This window comes from Scyliorhinus canicula, chromosome 9 (assembly GCF_902713615.1).
Source record: "Scyliorhinus canicula chromosome 9, sScyCan1.1, whole genome shotgun sequence".
NCBI lineage: Eukaryota > Metazoa > Chordata > Chondrichthyes > Carcharhiniformes > Scyliorhinidae > Scyliorhinus > Scyliorhinus canicula.
Genome location: NC_052154.1, coordinates 132653412 through 132677842, shown reverse-complemented (window position 1 = coordinate 132677842; position 24431 = coordinate 132653412). Strand labels below are relative to the sequence as shown.

At 48.7% G+C, this 24431-nt stretch overlaps 1 protein-coding gene across 1 annotated transcript in view; it reads left to right on the top strand.

Annotated features, from left to right (window-relative positions):
* Positions 1-15256: 15256 nt before the first annotated feature.
* The window catches only part of LOC119971710 (bestrophin-2-like), a 68397-nt gene continuing 59222 nt past the window's right edge, over positions 15257-24431 (top strand). Inside the window, exons 1-2 of the mRNA XM_038807635.1 lie at positions 15257-15374; positions 17426-17585. Of these exons, the coding sequence (XP_038663563.1) occupies positions 17434-17585 (152 nt within the window). The 5' untranslated portion in view covers positions 15257-15374; positions 17426-17433. The remainder of the gene's footprint in view (positions 15375-17425; positions 17586-24431) is intronic.

Below are 24431 nucleotides of genomic sequence, written 5' to 3'. Positions count from 1 at the left end.
AAGGCGCTTGATGAATTGTACACCGCTATAAATAACAATGTAACAGAATACCCGAAGGCCTTGTTCACCTTGGCCGGAGACTTCAACCAGCCCAACCTCAAGGGTGTACTGCCAAAGTTCCACCAGCACATCTCCTGTCCCACCAGGGGCAACATCCTTGATCACTGCTATGCAAACATCAAGGGCGCCTACCGATCCATCGCCTGACCGCACTTCGCAACATCGGACCATATATGGTTCTCCTTCTCCCAGCATACAAGCAGAAATTTAAGCTGGAGAATCCAGTTAAGAAGGTCGTGCAGTGCTGGTCCGAGGAAACAGAAGAGCTCCTACGCGACTGCTTAGAGTCAGTGGTTTGGTCCATATTCAAGAACTAAAAGAGTATGCACCAACAACACAGACTTCATCAGCAAGTGTGTAGAAGACTGCGTGCCAAAGAAGGTAGTACGTACGTTCCCCAACTGGAAACCATGGTTTAATCGGGAAATTCACACCTTACTGAAGGCTAGGTCTGAGGCATTCAAGACTGGCCACCCTCACCTATACAAGAAATCCAGGTACGACCTCCATAAAGCCATCAGGGATGCCAAGAGAAAATATCAGACTAAGCTAGAGTCACAGACTAACAACACGGATTCTCATTGGTTATGGCAAGGCTAAAACAACATAATGGGCAACAAAGTGAAGCCGAGTAGAATCTCCAGCAGGAGCGCTACCCTCCCCGATGAACTTCATGAATTCTTTGCTCGATTCGAGCAGGAAACCATCAAACCATTGTCAACTTCCCCAGCAGCCTCGGACACATCCATACCCACCATCACAGCTTCCAAAGTCAGATCGGCCTTCTTTAAAGTGAACCCTTGGAAAGCAATGGATCCTGATGGGGACACTGGTCACGCACTCAGATCCTGCAGGAATCAAAGCTTTGACAAAGAGTCATCGGACTCGAAACGTTAGCTCTTTTCTCTCCCTACAGATGCTGCCAGACCTGCTGAGATTTTCCAGCATTTTCCCTTTTGTTTCAGATTCCAGCATCCGCAGTAATTTGCTTTTATATGGGTTGATGAAATGGGTCTATATGATCCGCATTCTATCAAGTCTTTGTCTTTTTTGAGTATCAGCGATATAGTGGCCTGAGTTAGTGTTGGAGGCAGGGTCTGACAGGAGCTGGTGAGTCTGCGAATCTTTCCCATAGGTGCGAGGCAAGAGCTGGTGCAAATTCTTTGTAGAAGTCCGCCAGGAACCCGTCCGGTCCCGTCGCCTTCCCCGCCTGCATGGAGTTGATGATCTCCATGACCTCTCCAGTCCTATTGGTGCTTCCAGCTCCCTCTGTTGATCCTCCCCAATAACTGACAGGTGCAGTCCATTGAGGAACTGTTTAATCTCTGAGTCCCTGTCGGAGGACTCAGAGGTGTGCTGTCCCCAGTAGAAGGCCTCAAACGCTTTGCTGGCCTTTTTTGGTTTGGCTACCAGTCCACCTCTGCTGACCTTTACGTGGCCTATTTCCCTCATGGCTGCCTGATTTCTCAGATGGTGAGCCAGCAGGCGGCTAGCCTTCTCTCCGTGCTCATAAAAGGTCCCCTGTGTCTGGCGCAGTTGGTGCACTGCCTTCCAGGTGGATAGAAGATTAAAGTCCATTTGTAGTTTCTTTCTCTCCACCAGAAGCTCTACGGTCGGGGCCTCGAATACTTTCTGTCGACCTCCAGAATGAAGTCAATCAGTTGCTGCCTAGTCGCCCTCCCTTCCCTGTCTCCTTGAGTCTTATAGGCTATAATCTCTCCTCTAATCACTGCCTTCAGTGCATCCCAGAACATGGAAGGTGAGACTTCCTCGTTCTGTTGTTAGTGATGCACTCGCCTATGGCCTGTGATTTGTTTTCTGTCAGAAGACCTTGTCGGTCAAAAGGTCCGTGGCAACCTCCATGCGGGGCGTTGGGCACGGCCCATCTCCAACCTCACATCCATGCAACATGGAGCATGGTTGGAGATGACTATCACGGAGTATTCTGCTCTGACTATTTCTGGAAGCACCAATTTCCCCACTGCAAAGAAGTCGATATGGGTATATGCCTTGTGTATGGTGAGAAGAACAAGAATTCCTTCTCACCTGGGTGCAGGAACCGCCATGGGTCCACTGCCCCCCATCTATTCCATGAATGTTCCCAGTTCTCTAGCCATGTCTGTATTTTTCCCAGTTCTGTGGTTTGATCGGTCCATCAATGGGTCCTGTGCGCAGTTAAAGGACCCCCCCCCCCAACATGATCAGTTGGTATGTGTCGATGTTAGAGATTTCTGCCATGATCTTCTTTATGAAATCCGTGTCGTCTCAGTTGGGGGTGTACGTTTATCAAGACCACCGATGCCCCGATGAGGACACCACTGACCATGACGCACCATCCTCTTTGGTCCGTAACCGTCTTTGTCACTGTAAACACCGTGTGGTAAACCACTGTTAGTATATTATATGTATTGTGGTAAACTGTTACTGTACTACATGTATTGTGGTAAACCACTGCCTGATGACTCCGTCTCCCCTCGGGCTCGGTATAAAGGTGGCTGACCTCCGGCTCTGTCCCAGTTCGGGATCAGAGGCCAGGAGGCTTTCGGTTTAGCTTATTAAAGCCTCAGTTTCGTTCACTACTCGACTTGTGATTAATTGATGGCACATCTCACCGTTCTCTTGCTTTTCAAAGTAGCTACCCCTCTCGCCTTCATCCCGCAGCAGGAATGGTAGGTCTGTCCCACCCAGCCCTTCCTTACCCACAGTCAGTCCTTCTCCATCAGGTGTGTCTCTTCGAGGAAGACAATGTCAGCTTTCAAACTTCTAAAATGGGCAAAGACTTTTCACTGGGGCGTTAAGTCCCCTAACATTCCAGGTGCCAATCGTAGAGGGAGGGTTTTGTCTCCCCTTTCCTGCAGGACTAAGCATACTTACCTGATGGATCCGGCCCTGCACTCTGGGGTTTCCCTTTGTTAGGGGAACATCCAAAATGGCTGCTGTCGCCATTCTCACCATGCAGGCAGCCAACATAGCTGCCAACTGTGTGTACACCACGTGGGTGTGCTTCCACATTGCAAAATTTCCCTTTGTCCAGGGACCCTCCAAAGTGGCTGCTTACGGCGCTATGTTGTTCCTTCAACCCAAACTTTACCTGCTGAAGCCAATCTAAAATCCTTCCCTTCCTTCTCATTGTTAGCCTCGTGGTCCCCCTTTCCCCCTCTGTCCAATTTTCTACCCTCCCCTCCCCCCATTTCCCCCCCTCCCTAATACCCACCTTACATAGAACATAGAACAGTACAGCACAGAACAGGCCCTTCGGCCCTCGATGTTGTGCCGAGCAATGATCACCCTACTCAAACCCACGTATCCACCCTATACCCGTAACCCAAACAACCCCCCCTTAACCTTGCTTTTTAGGACACTACGGGCAATTTAGCATGGCCAATCCACCTAAACCGCACATCTTTGGACTGTGGGAGGAAACCAGAGCACCCGGAGGAAACACACGCACACACGGGGAGGACGTGCAGACTCCGCACAGACAGTGACCCAGCCGGGAATCGAACCTGGGACCCTGGAGCTGTGAAGCATTTACGCTAACCACCATGCTACCATGCTGCCCTTACATTCCCCTTCCTGCCCCAGTGGTTCCCCTTCCCCCAGCCAGACACTCCCTACCCACTGGGAGGTGCATCGCGGCCCCCTTCCTTTCATACTTCCGAGCGCTAGCGTTCCCCGCTAGTGTGGTGCCCCCCCATCCCCCTCCCGGGGTTGATTTACCCCTTTCCTATGTCCAGTCAATAGCTGTTCCATCTTCAACCTCTCCTGCGCTCCGCTGCTCTCACCCTTTCCTGTGCGTACATAGAATTTACAGTGCAGAAGGAGGCCATTTGGCCCATCAAGTCTGCACCGGCTCTTGGAACGAGCACCCTACATTTTCCCCGTGTCTGCGTGGATTTCCGCTAGGGTGCTCCGGTTTCCTCGCACAAGTCCCGAAAGACGTGCTTGTTAGGTGAATTGGGCGTTCTGAATTTTCCCTCAGTGCACCCGAACAGGTGCCCAACTGTGGCAACGAGGGGATTTTTACAGTAACGTCATTGGACTGTTAATATAAGCCTACTTGTGACACTAATAAAAATTATTAAATATGCACCCTTATCCCGTACAAGTGGAAAATGCCAGAAATGGGAATGGTGGCAGAAATCCCGGAATCAGGTCCCCCCCACCATTTTAAAGGGCTCCAGAGTTGTCCCGACTTGCCGACAATCTGGGTCAGTGTGTTAACACTGGGAAAGGTCATGTTTGGCCTACATTTCTCAGCAGTTGAATCGGCCAATGAGGCTCACACATGAATTAAGACAATTTGAACGAGGGATCGTGAAGTGACAATTGTCCTGGAGAGCAAACAGCATTTTCAGGAGAAGAGGAAATTAGAAGGGGGAAAAACTAACTTTGTTATCCACCAGGAAGGTTCTCTCTTTGACTGAGAGCATTAATTAGGCCTGTAATTCAAAGGCAGGGCCATTATGGGTTTTGTCTTTCTGCAATTTACTGTTTATAAACCAATGGTGGATGCCAAAGTACAGTGCTGTAACAATCAGATAAACCCCATCTGTGAGCCACATGTCTAAGGACTCAAAACATAATTTTACAGCCAAAGAAACAAACTATATCCATCTTGTTATCTGCAGGGGCACCCAGTTGATTTTAATGTATTCTTTTCTCCATCTGTTTCCCCTACTGCTTAAATGGTAGTGGACAATTAAACAACAAAATGCTATTAAGCAACATATACCCAGAAATAGGAACAGGAGTAATCCATTCAGCCCATCGAGCCTGCTCCACCATTCAATACAATCATGGTTGAATGGACATATCAATGCCTTTTACCCACACAATCCCCATAGCCTTTTACTTTAATCAGAAATCTACCAATCTCTACCTTAAACATACTCAGTGACTGAGCTTCCACAGCTCCCTGGGGTGGAGAATTCCAAAGATTCACCACCCTGTTTGTGGAGACATTTCTCCTCATCTCGGTCCTAAGTGGCTTCCCCTTTATTTTGAAATTGTGCCCCTGGTTCTAGGCTCCCTGTTATAACCCCCTCGAGACCCATGGGGATGGCACGATTAATCTCCCCATGGGCCTCGTGGAATACAAGCTCTCCTCTGAGGGGTGGAGGCCCATCAGCAGGATAGTTAACACAGGACATTAAAAACCGGTCCAGGTAGGAGCCAAGCTGCAGAGTAATCCCCGTTGGGACTGGGATGTTACTTGTATATACTTTATTTCGGTAATAAACCATTCATTTTGATTTTCCTTTGCAGACTCCTCTGTGACTTCTAAACTCCCCAACCAAGGGGAACATTTCACCCGCATTACCCTGTCTACACTATTCCTTTAAGTATTTTGTAGGTTTCAATGAAATCATCTCTCATTCTTCGAAACTCTAGAGAATACAGGCCCAGTTTGCCCAAACCCTCTTCATCAGGCAGTCCCGCCCATTCCCAGAACAAGTCCGGTGAACTTTTGTTGCACTCCCTCAATGGCAATAACATCCTTTCTGAGGTAAAACTGCACTCACTATTCCAGGTACAGTGTAACCAAGCCCCTGTACAATTGAAGCAAAACCTCACCACTCCTGTACTCAAATCCTCTTGTGATAAAGGCCAACATTCCATTAGCCTTCCGAATGGCTTGCTGCACCTGCTTGATAGCCTTCAGTGACTTATGAACAAGGAGGCCCAGGTCCCTCTGTACATCAATACTTTCTTAATGTCTTACTATTTAGGAAATACTCTGCACATCTGTTCCTTCTACCAAAATGGATTACCTCACATTTTTCCACATTATATTCCAACTGCCATGTTCTTGCCCACTCACTAAGTCTATCCATATGCTCCTGTAACCGCTTTACAATTTCCTCACAACACACATTCCCGGCTTGCTTTGTATCATCTGCAAACTTAGAAATATTTAATTTAGTCCCCACATCCAAATCATTGATTTACATTGTGAACAGTTGGAGCCCATGTACTGATCCCTGTGATACCCCACTAGCCACAGAGTGCCAGTGCAAGAACAATCCATTTGTTGCTACTCTGTGTTGTCTGATGGCCAATCCTTAACTTATGCCAGTATATTACCTTCTTTCCCACGTGTTTTTATTTTGCTAAGTAACCTCCTATGAGGGACTTTATCAAAAGCCTTCTCTCATTTGTCAACTTTGTTAGTAACATCCTCAAAACTCCAACAAGTTCATCAAACATGTTAATCAATAATTCCCTGGGGGTCACGTGATGTGAGCACGGGAGTGGCTGCGTTTTTGCACACTCAGGCTCTGCTTATCCTCTAATCTGTCTTTTCATCCTTATGCACATTTCTTTTGATATCTTTTCTTCATTTGTATAGTTAATTGAATTGTTGGTCAGTGTTTCTGCACGATAGAGGCGAGTTAAAATGTTTAAATCCTCACCTGTTTGTTGGGGCTGGAAGGAGTTGGGGTGGGGCCCTGCCTTTAGTGACACAGTTGCTATTGAGCATGCTCATGCCCTGATGGCGTGGTGTGCATCGACAGATGACAGCAGCCAATGAGATGGTGTTCTGGCTGGAAATCTCTGAGATACAGGTCATCAAGGCCCAATTCCAGGAGTTGCGGGTGTTTTTATGAAGACAATGGTGGCGTATGAGGAGGTTCTTGTAATAGATAGAGCACTGTCCCTGGTGGGAGCCCACCTCCAAACGGTTGCATTCCTGCTGCATGGCCTGTCGTCCATCCTAATGGAGTCAGGAGAGCGAAAAGGGGAACAGGAAAAAACTGTCGAGCCCAGCGTCCCAGGCAAGATGATGGAGAAGTTCCCAGCTGAGTTTGAGAATTGGATGCTATGCTTCGGAAATCTCGACCTGGACGCTGAGAAAATTAAATTCAATGGAGCGCATCTAATCCTGCTGTTCTCTAGCCTTGGAGTTGGTGTGGTGCTGTGTTGTCCTGTTCCAGATGTCGTTCGTGAGGGGTTGTAAGTGGCCGAGCCAATTGAGGAGTCATCACCCCTGGATGCCAGGGCCTAGGTTGTTGACCACCTGAGTTCTGGTGAGACAACATGGTGGAAATAATGGTGCCTTATGCTTCAATCGGTGAAATCCTTGAGGGACCCTCATGACGCTTGTTGATCTTGATCCTGCTTCATCCTTGATTTTAGCCTTCTTCGTGCGCCAGTGAAGAACAAATCTTTATCCTGCGAACTGCCTTTCATTTCTGCATCTCAGTTGTTTTCCTACTCTTTGCTCCCTGTTGATCATGTTGTTGTCTGCTTGATGTTGGCAATTTTTTCCATCCACAGGGAAGTGAATGGTGTGGATGTGATGGTCGGTACAATTGATTATCCTAAATTAACAAGTTCATATTATTTTTAACCGTATTTGAATCCTGGATTTGTGCACAGTCTTTATTCTTTATCCGAAATGTTTTTGGGTCTTACATGGTCAACAATCCTGGGGGTGGAGGGAAGCGGGTGCCTTTTGTTGCTTCCCCCACTATCTCGTCTCAAAGGAAGATGAACACAGAAGGAGTAGGGTGAGGGTTGGAGAGTGGGAGTTGATAGGGTTAATTTGTCCTCACTATGATTGAGGATGGTCCTAAGCAGTTTCATTTTTTTCTTTTAACTCCAATTGAGCACTTTAATTTTTTTAGGCCCAGGCAGACTGCTTGTTATCCTGATGAGGACTGGTCTATATTTGTCTCTTCCCTTAGGTCAAGTCATAGAATCACAGAATTTACAGTGCAGAAGGAGGCCATTTGGCCTTTCAAGATACACCGGCCCTTGGAAAGAGTACCCGACTTGAGCCCATGACTCCACCCTATCCCCGTAACTCAGGAACCCGACCTAATCTTTTGGACACTAAGGGGCAATTTAGCATAGCCAATCCACCTTGCTTGCACATCTTTGGACTGTGGGAGGATACCTGAGCACCCTGAGGAAACCCACGCAGACACGAGGAGAACATGCAAACTCCACACAGTCACCCGAGGCCGGAATTGAAACCGGAACCTTGGAGCTGTGAAGCAGTAGTGCTAACCACTGTGCCTCCGTGCCGCCCATACAGTGAGTATTTTCTCCTGAGATGGGTCTCCCTCTCTGACTGTTTTTGTTGCTGTTGAGACTTTTATGAGGACAAGGGGGGGTCCCTGAGCATCCTTTATGGGACGGCAGTTCCGTGGTCCAGCTGGGTGTCCTTCCCCACCCCCATCAGTGACTCTTATGCTCCTCTCCCATCTGGGGGCTGTGATTTTGGTTCTGGTGTTGGCTCGACCTGGTGGGGTGGTGGGGGATCCCGGTATGCAGGGGGAAGAGGACCGGCCCTCCCTCCCAGGTCACCCGTGATGGGGGTGTTTTGATGGCTCTTCTTCCTCGGTGCTGGGGTTTCCCATTGGTTAGGGCCAATTTGTGTGTCCCTTCTTCCCAGGTGTTGGGGGGAGAAGTGCCTGATCCGGATTGGGACTGGGCTAGTGCAACCTCTGTGAAGTGTAATGGTTGGGTTATGTGGAAGCTTTTGTGATGGTGTCGAGCTAGGCCAGGCCTGGTGCCGTGATCGGTATCCTGCTCTCCCCAAGGAATGGGGGTGTCCTCTCTCATGGCCACGGTAGGGGGAAGGCCAGTGTGGCTGGGCCTGGCACCTGGGTTAGTAATGATTTGGGGATGGACCAAACATTGTACTCATTGGTTATTCTTTACTTTTTCCCCGGGGTAGGAATGAGGTCCGCCTATGGTTCAGTTGGTAGGCTCTAGTCCATTTTGGAATGCCTTGGGCGGTAGCCCAGTCAGCTCTGTTGTCCAAACAATTAGTTCTGATAGTTTTTGCTCTTTCACCTTGTATTTTTCTTCCCTCTGAGAGACCCTGAAGGTGTGGCTTCCATTGAGTCCCTCACTTGGTTCTTGGTTTTTTTCCTCAGCACTTGCGGGATTGCTAAGATTGTGGGTCTCGGAGCCAGGGTTAAATGAGTGGGCCATTTTGGTAGGTGGCCTTGTGGTAGCCTTACCCATTTTTTCCCCTGAGCGGTCCTTGTATTTGAGGTGGGTTCCCTATTGATGGGGGTGGACTGGCCCTCCCTTTCGGTGAGTGCCCTGACAGTCCCTCTTTTTCATTTTACATGCTGGGAAGCCTGATGTGTAACTCCAGCATTTTCATTTCCTCTCTGAGTAATAACAAAATAGTTATTAGCAATTATGAGCTGCCAGATAAAGAACCGCTTAAAGCAATAATCCAGGCTAAGGCCTACAGTCACCATGGAGACAGTAACAGCTAATGTGGACAACTGGTTTCCTCGCTGTATGAGACCCTACTCTGGCATCCCACGTCATAAACTAATAAGCAGCATGAGTGAAAAAGAAAAAATGTGTTTTTGTTGATAAAGAAACTGAGTGATGAATATGGAGCCTGTCACTCGATGAGATGTTGCAATGAGTTGGCTCCTTAGCCAATGGAACTGACTGGATTATTCTATGTTAAGCTTCAATGACTCTAAGACAGACTCAAAGAGGACATGAGGGAAGATAAGAGACAGAAAGGTCTATATTCAGGGTTAGGACAGGAGGTGTTTTAGAGCAAATCAGCCTAGTTGGCTAGTGGAAAGGGGGGTTGTGGTGAATGTAATATAGATGTATATATGTTAATTCGCACTGTCTTTGTAAGTGCAGTAAGCGCTGTCCTACCACTAGGGGGAATAGTGCTGGGAGCACTCAGGAAATTGTACTGGGCTCCACCCTTGGTTCCGCCCATGACTCCTCCCCCTAGTGCAGCTGTATAAATATCCGTGTCCAGAGTCAGCCTGAGTTCACTACGAGTTCATCGACAGGTAACAGGCTGGCTCTGAAGTAAGTCGATTAAAGCCTAGATTCACATCGGAAACACGTGTCTGGTGAATTGATGGTTCCATCAATTTAATCGACTTAAGAACAGTAAAGATCGATTATGGAATTGGCCCTCAAGCCTGGACGCCTGGAACTCAACCCGCAGGATGCAGAGGCTAAAGAAATCTTCTCCCACTGGATCCGGTGCTTCAAGGCCTACCTGGCCGAAGCGAGCACAGCCGAAACTACAGAGGATCAGAAGCTAAGTCTACTGCACGCGAGGGTGAGCCACAGAATCTCTACACAACTAAACTCAGCCAGTTCATATACCGCGGCGCTAGCAGTTCTCGATAAAATGTATGTAAGGCCCATTAATGAAGTTTACGCTCGCCATGTGTTCACGACTTGCCGTCAGCGGCCTACAGAATCACTCACCAAATTCCTGAGAGAACTTAATAATTTGTCCAATGACTGTAATTACCAAGCGGTTACCGCGGCTGAACACAAGGAATTGGCGGTACGCGATGCTTTTGTAGCGGGCCTCAGGTCTAACTATGTGCGCCAACGACTGCTGGAAAAGGGGGCCCAGGACTTAGAAACGACTGTGGAACCTGCTACCACGATGGAAGTCTCCTTCCACAGCCTCACCTCGTTCCCCGTGGACCCCGCGACCTAATCATGTGCCCCCGACCAGCGACTCCCCCAGGCCTGTGCTACGCGGCCGCCCAGCCACCATGCTGCCCCAGCCAGCCACTATGCTGCTCCAGCCAGCCACTATGCTGCTCCAGCCTGCCACTTCTGCGGCCAGATTCAGCACCCGCGGCAGCACTGCCCGGCCCGCAACGCGACCTGCAGCAGCTGCGGGCGAAAAGGGCATTACGCAAGAGTGTGCCTCGCAAAAAGGGACCCAGCTTCCAACTCCCCAGCGACTCGCAGTAATCGCTCCCCTCACTCGCAGGCCCGTGGGGCCCGAAACGCTGCGGCCTATGCCCTGACTCCGCCCCCTCCAGCCACGTGCGATCCATGGGGGCCGCCATCTTGGTAAACCTCCACCACGCGGCCGGCCACGTGCGACTCATGGGGGCCGCCATCCTGGGCGTCATCTTCCTCGACGCCCGCCACGTGCAATCCACGGGCCCGATCGGCATCTCCGCGCTCAGACAATTCTGCGGAGGAATTCGAATTAAACTATGAACTCAGAGGGCAGTCATCACGGGGCCACTCCAGCACAGCTGATCGAGCCGCCGACTACCCGCAACTCAGCGCGGTCACCTTGGACCAATCACGACCAAAGAATCTACGAAACTCGATGGCAGAGGTCCATATCAATGGGTACAAAACGCCTTGCCTCTTCGACTCCGGAAGCACGGAGAGCTTCACACATCCAGACCTGATAAGACACTGTTCGCTCCCCGTTTTCACCGCGCAGCAAACTATCACGCTCGCTTCAGGCTCCCACTCGGTCCAGATCCAGGGGCGCACCGCCGCGACACACACAATCCGAGGCGCTAGTTACTCAAAATTCAAACTCTACGTTTTGCCCGAACTCTGCGCGCCACTCTTATTAGGCCTAGACTTCCAATGCAACCTCAAGAGCCTCACCCTCAGCTTCGGGGGGCTCCTGCCCCCACTCACGATCTGCAGCCCCGCTACGCTGCGAATCCCCCCCTCCTCTCTCTGCCAATCTCACTAAGGACTGTAAACCCATAGCCACTCGTATCAGGCGATATAGCCTGCAGGATAGGGTATTTGCCAGAGCAGAGGTCCGAAGGCTACTCAGTGAGGGGGTTATAGAGGCCAGCAATAGTCCCTGGAGAGCTCAGGTGGTGGTCGTTAAGAACGGGGAAAAATTCCGTATGGTGGTCGACTACAGTCAGACTATAAATAGATTTACGCTCCTCGACGCGTATCCCCTCCCCAGGATTGCAGGCATGGTAAACCAGATCGCCCAGTACCGGCTCTTTTCCACGGTGGATCTGAAGTCTGCATACCACCAGCTCCCAATCCGCCCGGAGGACCGCCACTACATGGCATTCGAGGCCGATGGTCGCCTCTTCCTTTTCCTCCGGGTCCCTATCGGCATCACTAATGGGGTCTCAGTGTTCCAACGAGTAATGGACCGAATGGTGGACCAGTATGGGCTGCGGGCCACGTTTCCATACTTGGACAATGTCACCATCTGCGGCTATGACCAGCAGGACCACAACGCCAACCTCCACCGTTTTCTCCAGACGGCACAGAAACTGAATCTCACGTACAACAAGGAGAAATGCGTTTTCCGCACATCCAGACTAGCCATCCTCAGCTATGTCGTGTAAAACGGAGTCCTGGGCCTCGACCCGGACCGTATGCGCCCCCTCTTAGAACTCCCTCCCCCTCATTGTCCCAAGGCCCTCAAACGGTGCTTGGGATTTTTTTCCTACTACGCCCAGTGGGTTCCTCAATATGCGGACAAAGCCCGCCCACTCTTTAGGGCCACACGATTTCCCCTGTCAGCCGAGGCACGCCAGGCCTTCGACGGCATCAAGGAGGATATCGCCAAAGCGGCCATGCGGGCGGTGGATGAATCCACCCCCTTTCAGGTAGGGAGCGACGCCTCAGAGGTAGCTCTTGCAGCAACTTAAATCAGGCAGGGAGACCAGTTGCATTTTTCTTCCGTACCCTCTCCGCTTCAGAACTCCGACACTCTTCAGTCGAGAAAGAATCACAAGCCATTGTGGAGGCTATCGGTCACTGGAGGCACTACCTCGCAGGTAGGAGGTTCACCCTCATCACCGACCAGAGATCGGTTGCCTTCATGTTCGACAACTCACAAAGGGGCAAAATAAAAAACGATAAAATTCTGAGGTGGAGGATCGAACTCTCCACCTACAATTATGATATCAAATATCGACCCGGGAAGCTCAACGAGCCTCCGGATGCCCTATCCCGTGGGACATGCGCCAGCGCACAGATCGACCGATTAAAAGTCATCAACAATGACCTCTGCCACCCGGGGTCACCCGGCTCGCCCACTACATCAGGGCCCGAAACCTGCCTTTCTCCAACGAGGAGGTAAAAGCGGTCACCAGGGACTGCCCGATCTGTGCGGAGTGCAAACCGCACTTCTATAGGCCAGACAGGGCCCACCTGGTTAAGGCTTCTAGGCCCTTTGAACGCCTCGCGATTGATTTCAAAGGGCCACTCCCCTCAACTAACAAGAACGTTTACTTTTTAAACGTCGTAGACGTGTTGTCCCGCTTTCCATTCGTTATCCCGTGCCCCAACATGACCTCCCAGACAGTCATTAGGGCCCTGCATAGCATCTTCACCCTGTTTGGTTTCCCCAGCTACGTACACAGCGACCGGGGTTCGTCCTTCATGAGCGACGAGCTGCGTCAGTACCTGCTCGAAAAGGGCATTGCCTCGAGCAGGACTACCAGCTACATCCCCAGGGGGAACGGGCAGGTGGAAAGGGAGAACGCGACGGTCTGGAAGACCGTCCTATTGACCCTCCGGTCTAGAAAGCTCCAAGTCTCCCAGTGGCAGGAAGTCCTCCCAGACGCGCTCCACGCTATTAGGTCCCTTTTGTGTACGGCGACCAACCAGACCCCTCACGAGAGGCTCTTCATTTTTTTCAGGGGCACTACCACGGGGGTCTCACTTCCGGCATGGCTGAGGACGCCTGGCCCCGTACTCCTGAGGAAACACGTCAGGACGCACAAAACCGACCCCCTTGTTGAGAAGGTGCGCCTGCTCCACTCCAACCTCCAGTACACATTTGTCGAGTTCCCTGACGGCCGTCAGGACACTGTATTCATCCAGATCCAGTGCACCCTCTACCCCCACAGAAGGATCTCTCACCCTACACCCCATGCTGCTGCCCCCTCGCGCTCCCGAGCCCACGAGCTCGCTCCACTAGTTCCGCGCCCCCGCGCCGGCCAGCCCCCAGCGCCCCCAGTCCCCGGTCGAACCAGGAGAGTATGAAGCTCGGATACAACCCTCCCTGGTGTCCCCCATCGTAACTCAGCACACTACACCCACCCAGCCACCGCAAGAGGCTGCAACCCCGGTGCTCCGCAGATCATAGCGGACAATTCGGCCGCCGGACAGACTGACTTTATAGACTAGACCACCACCCCACCGGACTTGATTTTTTTGAAGGGGGCGAATGTGGTGAATGTAATATAGATGTATATATGTTAATTCACACTGTCTTTGTAAGCGCAGTAGCGCTATCCTACCACTAGGGGGAGTAGCGCTGGGAGCACTCAGGAACTTGTACTGGGCTCCACCCTTGGTTCCGCCCACGACTCCTCCCCCTAGTGCAGCTGTATAAATACCCGTGTCCAGAGTCAGCCTGGGTCACTACGAGTTCATCGACAGGTAACAGGCTGGCTCTGAAGTAAGTCGATTAAAGCCTAGATTCACAGCGGAAACACGTGTATGGTGAATTGATGGTTCCATCAGGGGTGCAGCAGAGACAGCTGATTGGATGATCTTGATCTTTGAGCATCTCACATTTACCGTTGAAAGTGAAGGTGTAGGGGACAGTGCAGTAGGGAAAAGAAGCCACAGTTATCTTTGCATTCTGGATGGTCCTGAAACAGTGAACCGTTTTAGCTGACAAGAGCAGGCACCAATAGTGATTCAGTCAGATCTGACAATGGATGGTTAGATCAATTTTGTAAATCTTTCATGGGATTGGGCATTACTGGCTAGGCCGATATTTATTGCCCATTCCTAATTGCCCTTGAGAAGGTGGTGATGAGCTGCCTTCTTGAACCGTTGCAATCCATCTGATGCAGGTACACCCATTGTGCTGTCAGGGAGGGAGTTTAAGGGTTTTGACCGAGTGCCAGTGAAGGAACAGTGTTATATTTCCAAGTTAGGATGGTGAGTAGTTTGGTGGGGAACGTCCAGGTGGTATATCTGCTGCCATTGTCCTTCCAAATGGTAGCAGCCGTGTGTTTGGAAGGTCCTTTCTAAGGAGTCTTGGTGAGTTCCTGCAATGCCATCATATCTCTTCAAGTCTCTGTCTCGGACTTAAGAAAGGTGAAGGCTGTACAGGGAGAACAAGACAGTAATTGTTTTAATGAACATTAGATCATCAAAAGTGGAGGAGTGGGTGAGGTTGCGAAAACCATTAGCTGCAAAAATACTGTGGCGAACAGAAGGCCAAAGGCTAGACAGTTGGGAATTCAAAATTGCAGAAAATGCAAAGAATAATGTTTTTGAGGATCTTAATCTTGAAGGTCAAATATTGGCTTCGTATTTTACGAGTTTGTATGTCCAACCATTTTGTGTTGTGAAACAGCAATAAAAACTAAAGAGAATGTCAGAAAAAGATTAACACAAGAACAAAGCGGTGTTGTAAACTTGAGGATTAGCTGATCAAGTGACCACAATTACTTGAAAGGGTTTGGAAATTCCACACACTTTTCTCTTGCAGTATTAAAACACACACAAAAATGAGCCTTCTGGAACCTTCTGAAAATCGCAACACGAACAGAAAGAAAACAGGGATCCTGCAGCACTAAACTACAGTAAGTGATATTTGTAAGCGACATGTGATTGTGTTAACTAAGCAATGCTACCAGTATCCTCACGCGTTCTCTGTCCAACTAGCAAAGCTGAGTGACTGGGAAGGCTTCAAAGTTTACCTGAAGAAAGATACTCCACATCTGTGGATTCCCCAAAAATAAGGCAGTTTTGGACTTGCAATGATGGGTGTCAGATGGGTGGGTATCTCTGCTTTCAAAAAGCTAAGCAAAAGGAAACAAGCAAATTATCCCAAAAGGAAAGAAATTAATGTGAAGATTACCAAACATTAAAAGAAACAATTGGATTAGAATCGGTCTCAGACTTGTCCAAATGTACTGTGTACCTATTTAACACTTAATTCCAGTAGTCTCGCTATGTTACAATCTTACTTCATTCTGCTATCATTGTTGATATTTATTGTGTGTTATTTGAATACTTTTATTCTTTTGCTGTCTGAAACTGAACTTTCAATGTATGGAAAACTAATATAAACATAGAAAGTAGGAACAGGAGGAAGCCATTCGGCCCTTTGAGCCTGTCCCGCATTCATTCTGATCATCCAACTCAATAGCCTGATACCGCCTTCCCCCCATATCCTTTGATCCCTTTAGCCCCAGAGCTATATATAACTCCTTCTTTCAAACAGACAATGTTTTGGCCTCAACTGCCTTCTGTGGTTGCAAGTTCCACAAGCTCACCTCTAGGTGAAGAAATTTTTCCTCATCTCAGTCCTAAATGGTTTATTTGGTATTTTAGGGTGTGACCCCTGGTTCTGGACTTCCCCGCCAATGGGAACATCTTTCCTGCATCTACACTGTCTAGTCCTGTTAGAATTTTATATATTTCTATGAGATCCCCCCTCATTCTTCTAAACTCCAGCAAATATAATCCAAACCAAATCAATCGCTCCTCATACGTCAGTCCTGCCATCCCAGGAATCAGTCTGGTAAATCTTCTTTGCACTCTGGAGCAAGAACAACCTTCCTCAGATAAGGAGACCAAAATTGCACACAATATTTCAGGTGTGATCTCACCAAGGCTCTGTTTAATTGCAGCAAGACATCCCTGCTCCTGTTATGTGACATCCCTCTTGCTGTGAAGGCCATTTGCCTTCTTTACCATCTGCATGCTTAAATAGAGTGATAGCACAGAAAAGGCCCCTCAGTCCAGCGTGTCTGCACCGGTCAAAAACAACCTAACTATTCTAAACCCATTTTCCAGCAGTTGGTCCATAGCCTTGTATGCCCTGGGATGGCAAGTGCATATCTAAATATTTCTTAAATGTTATGAGGGTCTCTGCCTCCACCACCCTTTCAGGCAGCGAGTTCCAAACTCCCATCACCCTCTGGGGAAAAATGTTTTTCCTCACATCGCCTGTTAAGGCCTCACGGTAGCATGGTGGTTAGCATCAATGCTTCACAGCTCCAGGGTCCCAGGTTCGATTCCCGGCTGGGTCACTGTCTGTGTGGAGTCTGCACGTCCTCCCCGTGTGTGCGTGGGTTTCCTCCGGGTGCTCCGGTTTCCTCCCACAGTCCAAAGATGTGCGGGTTAGGTGGATTGGCCATGCTAAATTGCCCGTAGTGTAAGGTTAAGGGGGGGATTGTTGGGTTACCGGGTATACGGGTTACGTGGGTTTAAGTAGGGTGATCATTGCTCGGCACAACATCGAGGGCCGAAGGGCCTGTTCTGTGCTGTAATGTTCTATGTTAAACCTCCTGCTCCTTACCTTAAATCTATACACCCTGGCCACTGAGCCCTCCACCAAGGGGAAAGGGTTCTTCCTGTCTATCTAAGCCCCTCATAATTTTAAACATCTCAATCATGTATTAGGCTAGGTCTTTATATTACTAGTTCAGTCACATTCCCACTATACCACCATCTCCCGAGATAGTAAATGATGGCCAGAGCCTATGGAAATACATCACAACACAAAACTACACTTTCAGTACTAGGGGAGGGGAGAATAAGATGATGGAAAATAAAATTAAATAGTGCTGCACATACTCAGACAATCATCTAGTGGCAACAGTTGACATACTGTTTCTCCCTTCAGGCACTGGTATGACGGTGACCTACACAAGCCGCGTGGCTAATGCCCGTCTATGCGGGTTTTCCAAGCTGTTGTTACAGTGGAAGGGCAGCATATACAAATTGCTGTACAAGGAGTTCCTCATCTTTATGCTACTTTACCTCACTCTCAGCTGCATCTACAGGTAAGAGCAATCTACAATGGGGTGGGGTTCGGTAACAAAAGTTCACATCTGTGTGATCCACAGGAACAACATCTGCAGCTGATGTTTGTAGCTTGGATTAAAAAATTGACTTAAAGTCAGAAAGCAGGGAGTCAAGGCAAATTATTGTTGTTCTGACTGGATGTTGGTAGGCAGTTATATTTCCCAGGGATCAGTGCTTGGACTATTGTTTTCTGATATTTTGTTATCGATATGTATAAATGATATTCAAATTCAGAATTAGATTCCAAAATTTGCCAATGATACAAAATTTGGAAGTGTGGCAGACATCCACACATGATCATACCAATCATGCACAACATAGGCGAGCAGAAATAGAACAAAGGTGCAGCTGGAGTGCAGTGAGATTGGGTGTTCAAATCCTGCTACACTGGAATTTAGGCAGTGAAGGAATTCAGTGCAGTGAGAGGAGGTTCTGTTCTGGTATTTTACAAAACAAAATGGTCCAAGACAGGAAGCTCGAAACACCAAGACTTGACAACTGATGGCTGGAGGCATTAATTAGGTGTACAGGTAGGTGATTGATGAGTTTTTAAGTTTTGATTTTGCCTCTAAACTGTGGCAGAAGTTTAAATGTGTACTGAAAAGATATAAGTATTATATTAAATTCATAGAGCGCCTAGTTAAATTCCATGATATAACTACAGATAATTGTGATATTCCAAACTTGAAACCTAATTAGTTAGTTACAACCAAAATGAAGATGGCAAGGCAGGTGATGTGTTGCAGCAGGTTCATGAGAGTTCTGGTGGACACCTGTGTGATCCACAGAAACGACATAGACATCTGAAGTAAATGTTTGCAGCTTAAGGGACTTTGGCTCCAAGTTGATGAGCTGGAGTCCAAGCTTCAGACATTGCAATGTGCTGGGCAGGGGGAATGTTACCTAGACACTTTGCTCCAGGAGACATTCATGCCACTTGGCCTATGTGCTTCAGATTTGGTCCATGGTCATGGACAGGAGTGTGTGTCTAAGTAAAGCAGGTGCGGGAATCCAGAAGGTAGCAACAGAGACACCTCAGCCTTTGCAATTGACAACAGCTTCAGGGTTCTTGGAGTTTGTGTGGATAAGAGGAGGGACTGCAGGGAGAATGACCAAACGTACCACGGTGCCATGGTGCAGGGAGCCATTCAAATTGGGGGAGCCAATAGGAATGTCGTAGCAGGGGACAGTATAGTTAGGACAATAGGTACTGTTCTCTGCAGTTGAGAGCAGAAGTCCTGAAGGTTGTGTTGCCTGCCTGGTGCAGGGTTTAGGACATCCCCTCAGGGCTGGAGAGGAACTTGGAGTAGGATCCAGTTGTGTGGCCCAGGTGGGTGTCAACGATGTACATAAGACTCAGAAAGAGATTCTGCTGAGTTTTCCAAGTGTTGAGCAGTTAAGGGCTAAATTAAAAAGCAGAACCACAGAAGTAATCATCTCTGGATTATTACCTCAACCACGAGCAAATTCACAAAGGGTAAATAAGATCAGAGAGTTGAATATGTGGCTCAGGGATTGGTATGGGAGAAATAGGATTTGATTCATAACACCAGTCCTGGGGAAAGAGGAGGCTGTACTTTTGGAACGGCCATCAGCTGAACTACGCTGGGAAACCAGTGTACTGATAGATCATATAATTAGGGCTGTAGAGAGGGCTTTAAACTAAATGATAGGTCACTTATTAATTCAGGAGGGTGAGAGTTCATGTGAGGGGAGATTTGGGTTGCAATGTAGATAATGATAAATAGAGTGTGACAGAAAATGACAGAGCATACAAACATAAGAGTGTAACAGCAAATAAGGTCAGAGTAGGGAAAATGGTAAGTAGACCAAATCAAAGGCTCTTCAGTTAATTGCACACAGCATTCATAACAAGGTGGATGAATTGGCACCACAAATAGATATAAATGAGTGTGATATGATAACCTTTACCGAGACGTGGTTGCAAAGTGACCACACTGGGACCCAAATATTCAAGGGTATTTGACATTTCGGAAGGACAGAAAGAAAGAAAAAGGAAGTTAATAAAAGATGAGATCAGTACAATGGTGAGAAATGATCTTGGTTCACAGGATGTGAATGTAGAATCAGTTTGGGTGAAAATAGGAAATGGCAAAGGAAATAAGTCACTGGTGATAATTTATAGATTCGCTGATAGTAGTACATTGTACGACAAGAGTATAAATCAAGAAATAATGGGGGAGTTGCAAGAAAGGTATTGCTGCAATCATGGCAGATTTTAATCTTCATATAGATTGGACAAATCAAATTGGACTAAAAGTAGCCTCGAAGATGAATTCATTTAGTGCATTTGGGATAGCTGATTCAAATAATATGTTCTGAAGCCAACCAGGGAACAGGTTGGTTCAGTCCTGGTAATGTGTAATGAACAGAATTAATAAATTACCTCATTGTAAACATCCTCTAGCTAAGAGTAACCATAACAGTATGAGGATAAGAAAGTTGGGTGTGAAACTAGTGTCCTAAACCTAAATAGGGCAACTTCCGGTCACGGCCATGGAGTGAATGGTGGCACATTTGGTGGCTCCCGCTCAAGGTGGCTTTTGTTGGTCCTTCCCCACCCTTTTGGGTTTTTGTTTGGGTGCAAAAGGTGCATAAGTGTCCAGGGAAGGTAATATTCCTCTGGTGAGATAGATGTATTGATCAGAGGATGAGAAGTGCCACGAGAAAGAGAAAGCAGCTGGAGCAGGACAGTTTTCGTGGTGCGCCACAGGTTAAGATGGTGGAGGGCAAAAGGGCAGCTTTGCCCCCCCAGTGGTCAACGGAGCAGCTGGTGGAGTTTTTGAATGTAAAATTCCGGCAGCAGAGGAAGGAGGCTTTGGAAGAACTGGCTAAGGTGGTGGAGCCGCTCAGAGCTGCGATTGAGAGAGTGGAGCAGAGGCTGGAGGCTCAGGGCCTGCCGATTCAGAAGGTGAAGGAGGAGGTGGGAGAACAAAGGATTGGATGGCCACATTGGAGACAGAGCTGGGGATGGTGGTGGACAGCCAGAAGGGTCTGAGAGAGAAATTAGAAGACCTAGAGAATCGCTCCAGGAGGCAGAATTTGAGGATCGTCAGGATGCCTAAGGAAATTGAGAAAGCGGTGACAGCCAAGTATGTGGCTAGGATGCTGGAGAAACTGATGGTTAAGGGGCCTTTGAGTGGCCCTCGAGGTGGATTGGGCGCACAGGACGTTGAGGAGTTGGCCTCAGGTGGGGGAGCTGCCGAGGTTGATGGTGATGCGGCTGTATCGCTTCTTGGACAAAGAAAAGATTTGAAATGGGCGAGACCAGGACATGCACCTGGGAAGGGAGTGAGCTGCAGGTCTACCAAGACCTGGGTGCGGATTTGGGAAGAAGAAAGCCGGGTTCAACTGGGTAACGGCTGTTCTCTTCAAGAAGGGGTGAAATTTGTGGTTTTGTACCTTGCCCAATTTGTGACATATCAGAAACAGGAGTTTTATTTTGACCCGTCAGGAGACGATGGACTTTATGAGGGACCGTGGACCAGGAGCGGCAAGGTGACGCGGTGGTTAGCACTGCTGCATCATGGCACTGAAGTAGCACATTCGATCACAGTCCCTGGTCACTGTCCATGTGGAATTTGCATATTTCCCCCGTGTTTATATGGGTCTCACCACCGCAACCCAAAGATGTGCCGGGTAGGTGAACTGACCACGCTAGATTTCCCCTTAATTAGAAAAAAATAAATAGGTACTTTAAATTTATGTTTTAAAAAATGAGGGGCCATGGACTGGGAGGAGTTTGAGGATACTGAACTTTGGAGAGGAGCCTGTGTCATGTGAGAGTACCTTTAAGAAATTGTTGTTTATAAATGGGTATGTATATAAATATCTGTAGTGAGAGTACCTTTAAGAAATGGGTGTTTACTACTGCAGTGATATCAGAGAGTGGGTGGAGCTGGGCTGTCTGTCAGCTTTTTACTTTTATTTTAGGCTATTTGCTGCAGGGTGTGTTTTAGTTTTATTTTCAGTGTTGGAGCTGAAGCCAGACAGAGCAGGTGTACTGTTGATCTCTCTGCCATGAAAAGACTATCTCTTGATCATTTGGTGAATTCAGAATTATAAATGTTCTCCGTAATGAATGTAAACCTAATGTGCTTCTGGTAAAAGGTGTTTTAAGTCTTATGCATGTTAAAAGGAAAGCTTAACGGATTACTTAGTGTTGTATTCTTTGGGGGTTGTATTTGAATAAATGGTTGCTAAGATGTTCACTGTATGTTTAAAAAGGTTAACTTGAGTTCATAGAATAAACATTGTTTTGCTTTAAAAAATGCTTTTCCATTTCTGCTGTACCACACCTGTAGAGTGGGCCGTGTGCTCCCCATACAACAATCTATTAAAAGTTGTGGGTCAGGTGAACTCCATGATGCACTTTGGGGTTCTCTAAACCCTGGCCCATAACAATTGTGTTTATGGCAAAGTGTATGGGGTGGATATTTTGGGGTGGGTTTCGATATGGGAGCGGCGATGGTGAGTGTGCCTTTTGCTTTTGTTTGTTTGTTGGTGGTTGGGAGGAGTGGACAGGGAGGGTGGTCTGGAGGGTGGGAGGGGAAGTCAGAGGCCTTGGGCGGGGCCACCATGCTAGCTGGGCGGGCTAGGTAATGGAAGTGAAGTGGGAGGTTGTCGGAAGGAAGGCGTGGGGCGATGGGGTTGATTCTTTGTTTGGGGATGGAAGGGGAGAAGGGGAGGGGGAATGTTGCTGACATGGGTGCAGTTCGTGTGATGCATTTGGGAATGGAGAGATGGCGGCAGACATCCAAGGGCGGACCTGGAGGGGCGCATGATGTGGGCCGTGGGCTGGTTCAAAAAGGGGCATGGCTAATCATCAGGGGAGGAGGTGGGGAGGCCCCCGATCAGGATGGTCACGTGGAGTGTGCGAGGGCTGAATGGGCTGATTAAACGGTCACGTGTGTTCACGCACTTGAGGAGTCGGAAGGAGGACGTGGTGTTTTTACAGGAGACATACCTGAAGTTGGGGGATCAGACGAGGCTGAGGAAGGGATGGGTGGGGCAGATGTTTCACTCGGGGCTGGACATGAAGACGAGGGGAGTGGCGGTGTTAATTAACAAGAGGATGCCATTTGAGGGGGGAACAATGTGGCCGATGGGGGTGGTGAGCGGGTGAGGGCTGCTATTCGGGGCTATGCGGAATTGAACGATACGGTTGAAGTTATAGCCGCCACTTTGAGGGAGGCACTCAAGGCTGTAGTTACAGGAGAGTTTATTTTGACTCGGGCACACAGGAAGAGGGGAAGCAGGAGGAGAGGGCAAGGCTGGTCGATGAGAACTTGAGGGTGGGCAGGAGGTGCTCGGTGGCGCCAGAAGAGGGGTTGCTGAAGGAGAGACAGAGGTTCCAGATGGAGTTTGGGTGAGTGTCTACAGGGAAGGCGATGAGGTAGTTGTGGAGGGCCAGGGGACAGTTTATGAGTACGGGGAGAAGATGAATAGGATGCTGGTCAATCAGGTGAGGAAGTAAGCAATGGCAAGGGATATGGGTAGAGTGAGGGACGAGAGGGGTAAGGTGGTGATGGACCGGGAGCAGGTGAATTGGGGCTTTTTAGGCCATTTGTAGGAGACTCTATGAGTTGGAGCCCCCAACGGGAAAAGAGGGGATGCGGCAGTTCCTGGATGGGGTGAAGTTTCCCAAGGTGGAAGAGGGGCGGGTTCAGGGCCTGGGAGCCCCGATTGGGCTAAGGAAGATGATGGATGGCATGGGAGCGATGCAGGTGGGGAAGGCCGCAGGGCCGGACGGGTTCCCAATAGATAAAACCAAAGAGAAAATGCCGGAAAATCTCAGCAAGTCTGGCAGCATCTGTAGGGAGAGAAAATAGCTAATGTTTCGAGTCCAGATGACCCTTTGTCAAAGAGTGTTATAAAATGTTTGGGGTGGAGCTGTGGCCACTGTTGGTGAGGACGTGTAATGAGGCGAGGAAGAGCAGGGAGCTCTCCCCTACTTTATTGCAGGCTTCCATCTCCCTGATTTTAAGGAAGGATAAGGACCCAGAGCAATATGGATCGTACTGCCCGATATCGTTAATGAATGTCAATGTCAAGCTATTGGCGAAGGTACTTCCATCGTGGATTGAGGACTGCATGCTGCGGGTGATTGGGGAGGATCAGCTGGGTTTTGTGAAGAGTAGGCAGCTGTCGGCGAATGTGCAGGGAGGGGCAGGAGGTTGGGGTAGTGGTGGTGATGGACGTGGAGAAGGCTTTTGAGCAGGTGGAGTAGGCCTATCTGTTTGAGGTACTGGGGAGATTCGGGTTCAGACAGGGGTTTGCGGATTGGGACCAGCTGCTGTTTAAGGCGCCGGTTGCAAGCGTGCGGAAGAACCAAGTGAGTTTGGGGTACTTTGGGCTTCACCGCGGGACGAGGCATGTGTGCCCACTCTCCCTGTTGCTTTTCGCTTGGTGATAGAGCCATTTGCAATGGTGTGAAGGGCGTCAAGGGATTAGAGCGGGAGTGAGCAGGGGGGATGTCGAGCATAGGGTTTCGCTGATTGCTGATGACTTGTTATTATATATTTCAGACCTGTTGGCAGGATTGGGGGGGGATTATGCAGATCTTGGGGGAATTTGGCCTGTTTTCAGGATATAAATTGAAAATGGGAAAGAGTGAGGTATTCTCGATCAATGCCAGAGGGCAGGAAAGGAGATTAGGGGCATTTCTGTTTAGGGTGGAGGGGACAAGCTTCAAGTACTTAGGAGTCAAGTGGCGCGGAGCTGCATAGATTGAATTTAGCTTGATTGGTGGAGGGCATGAAGGCGGATTTTAAGAGGTGGGATGTTTTACCGCTGTCGCTGGC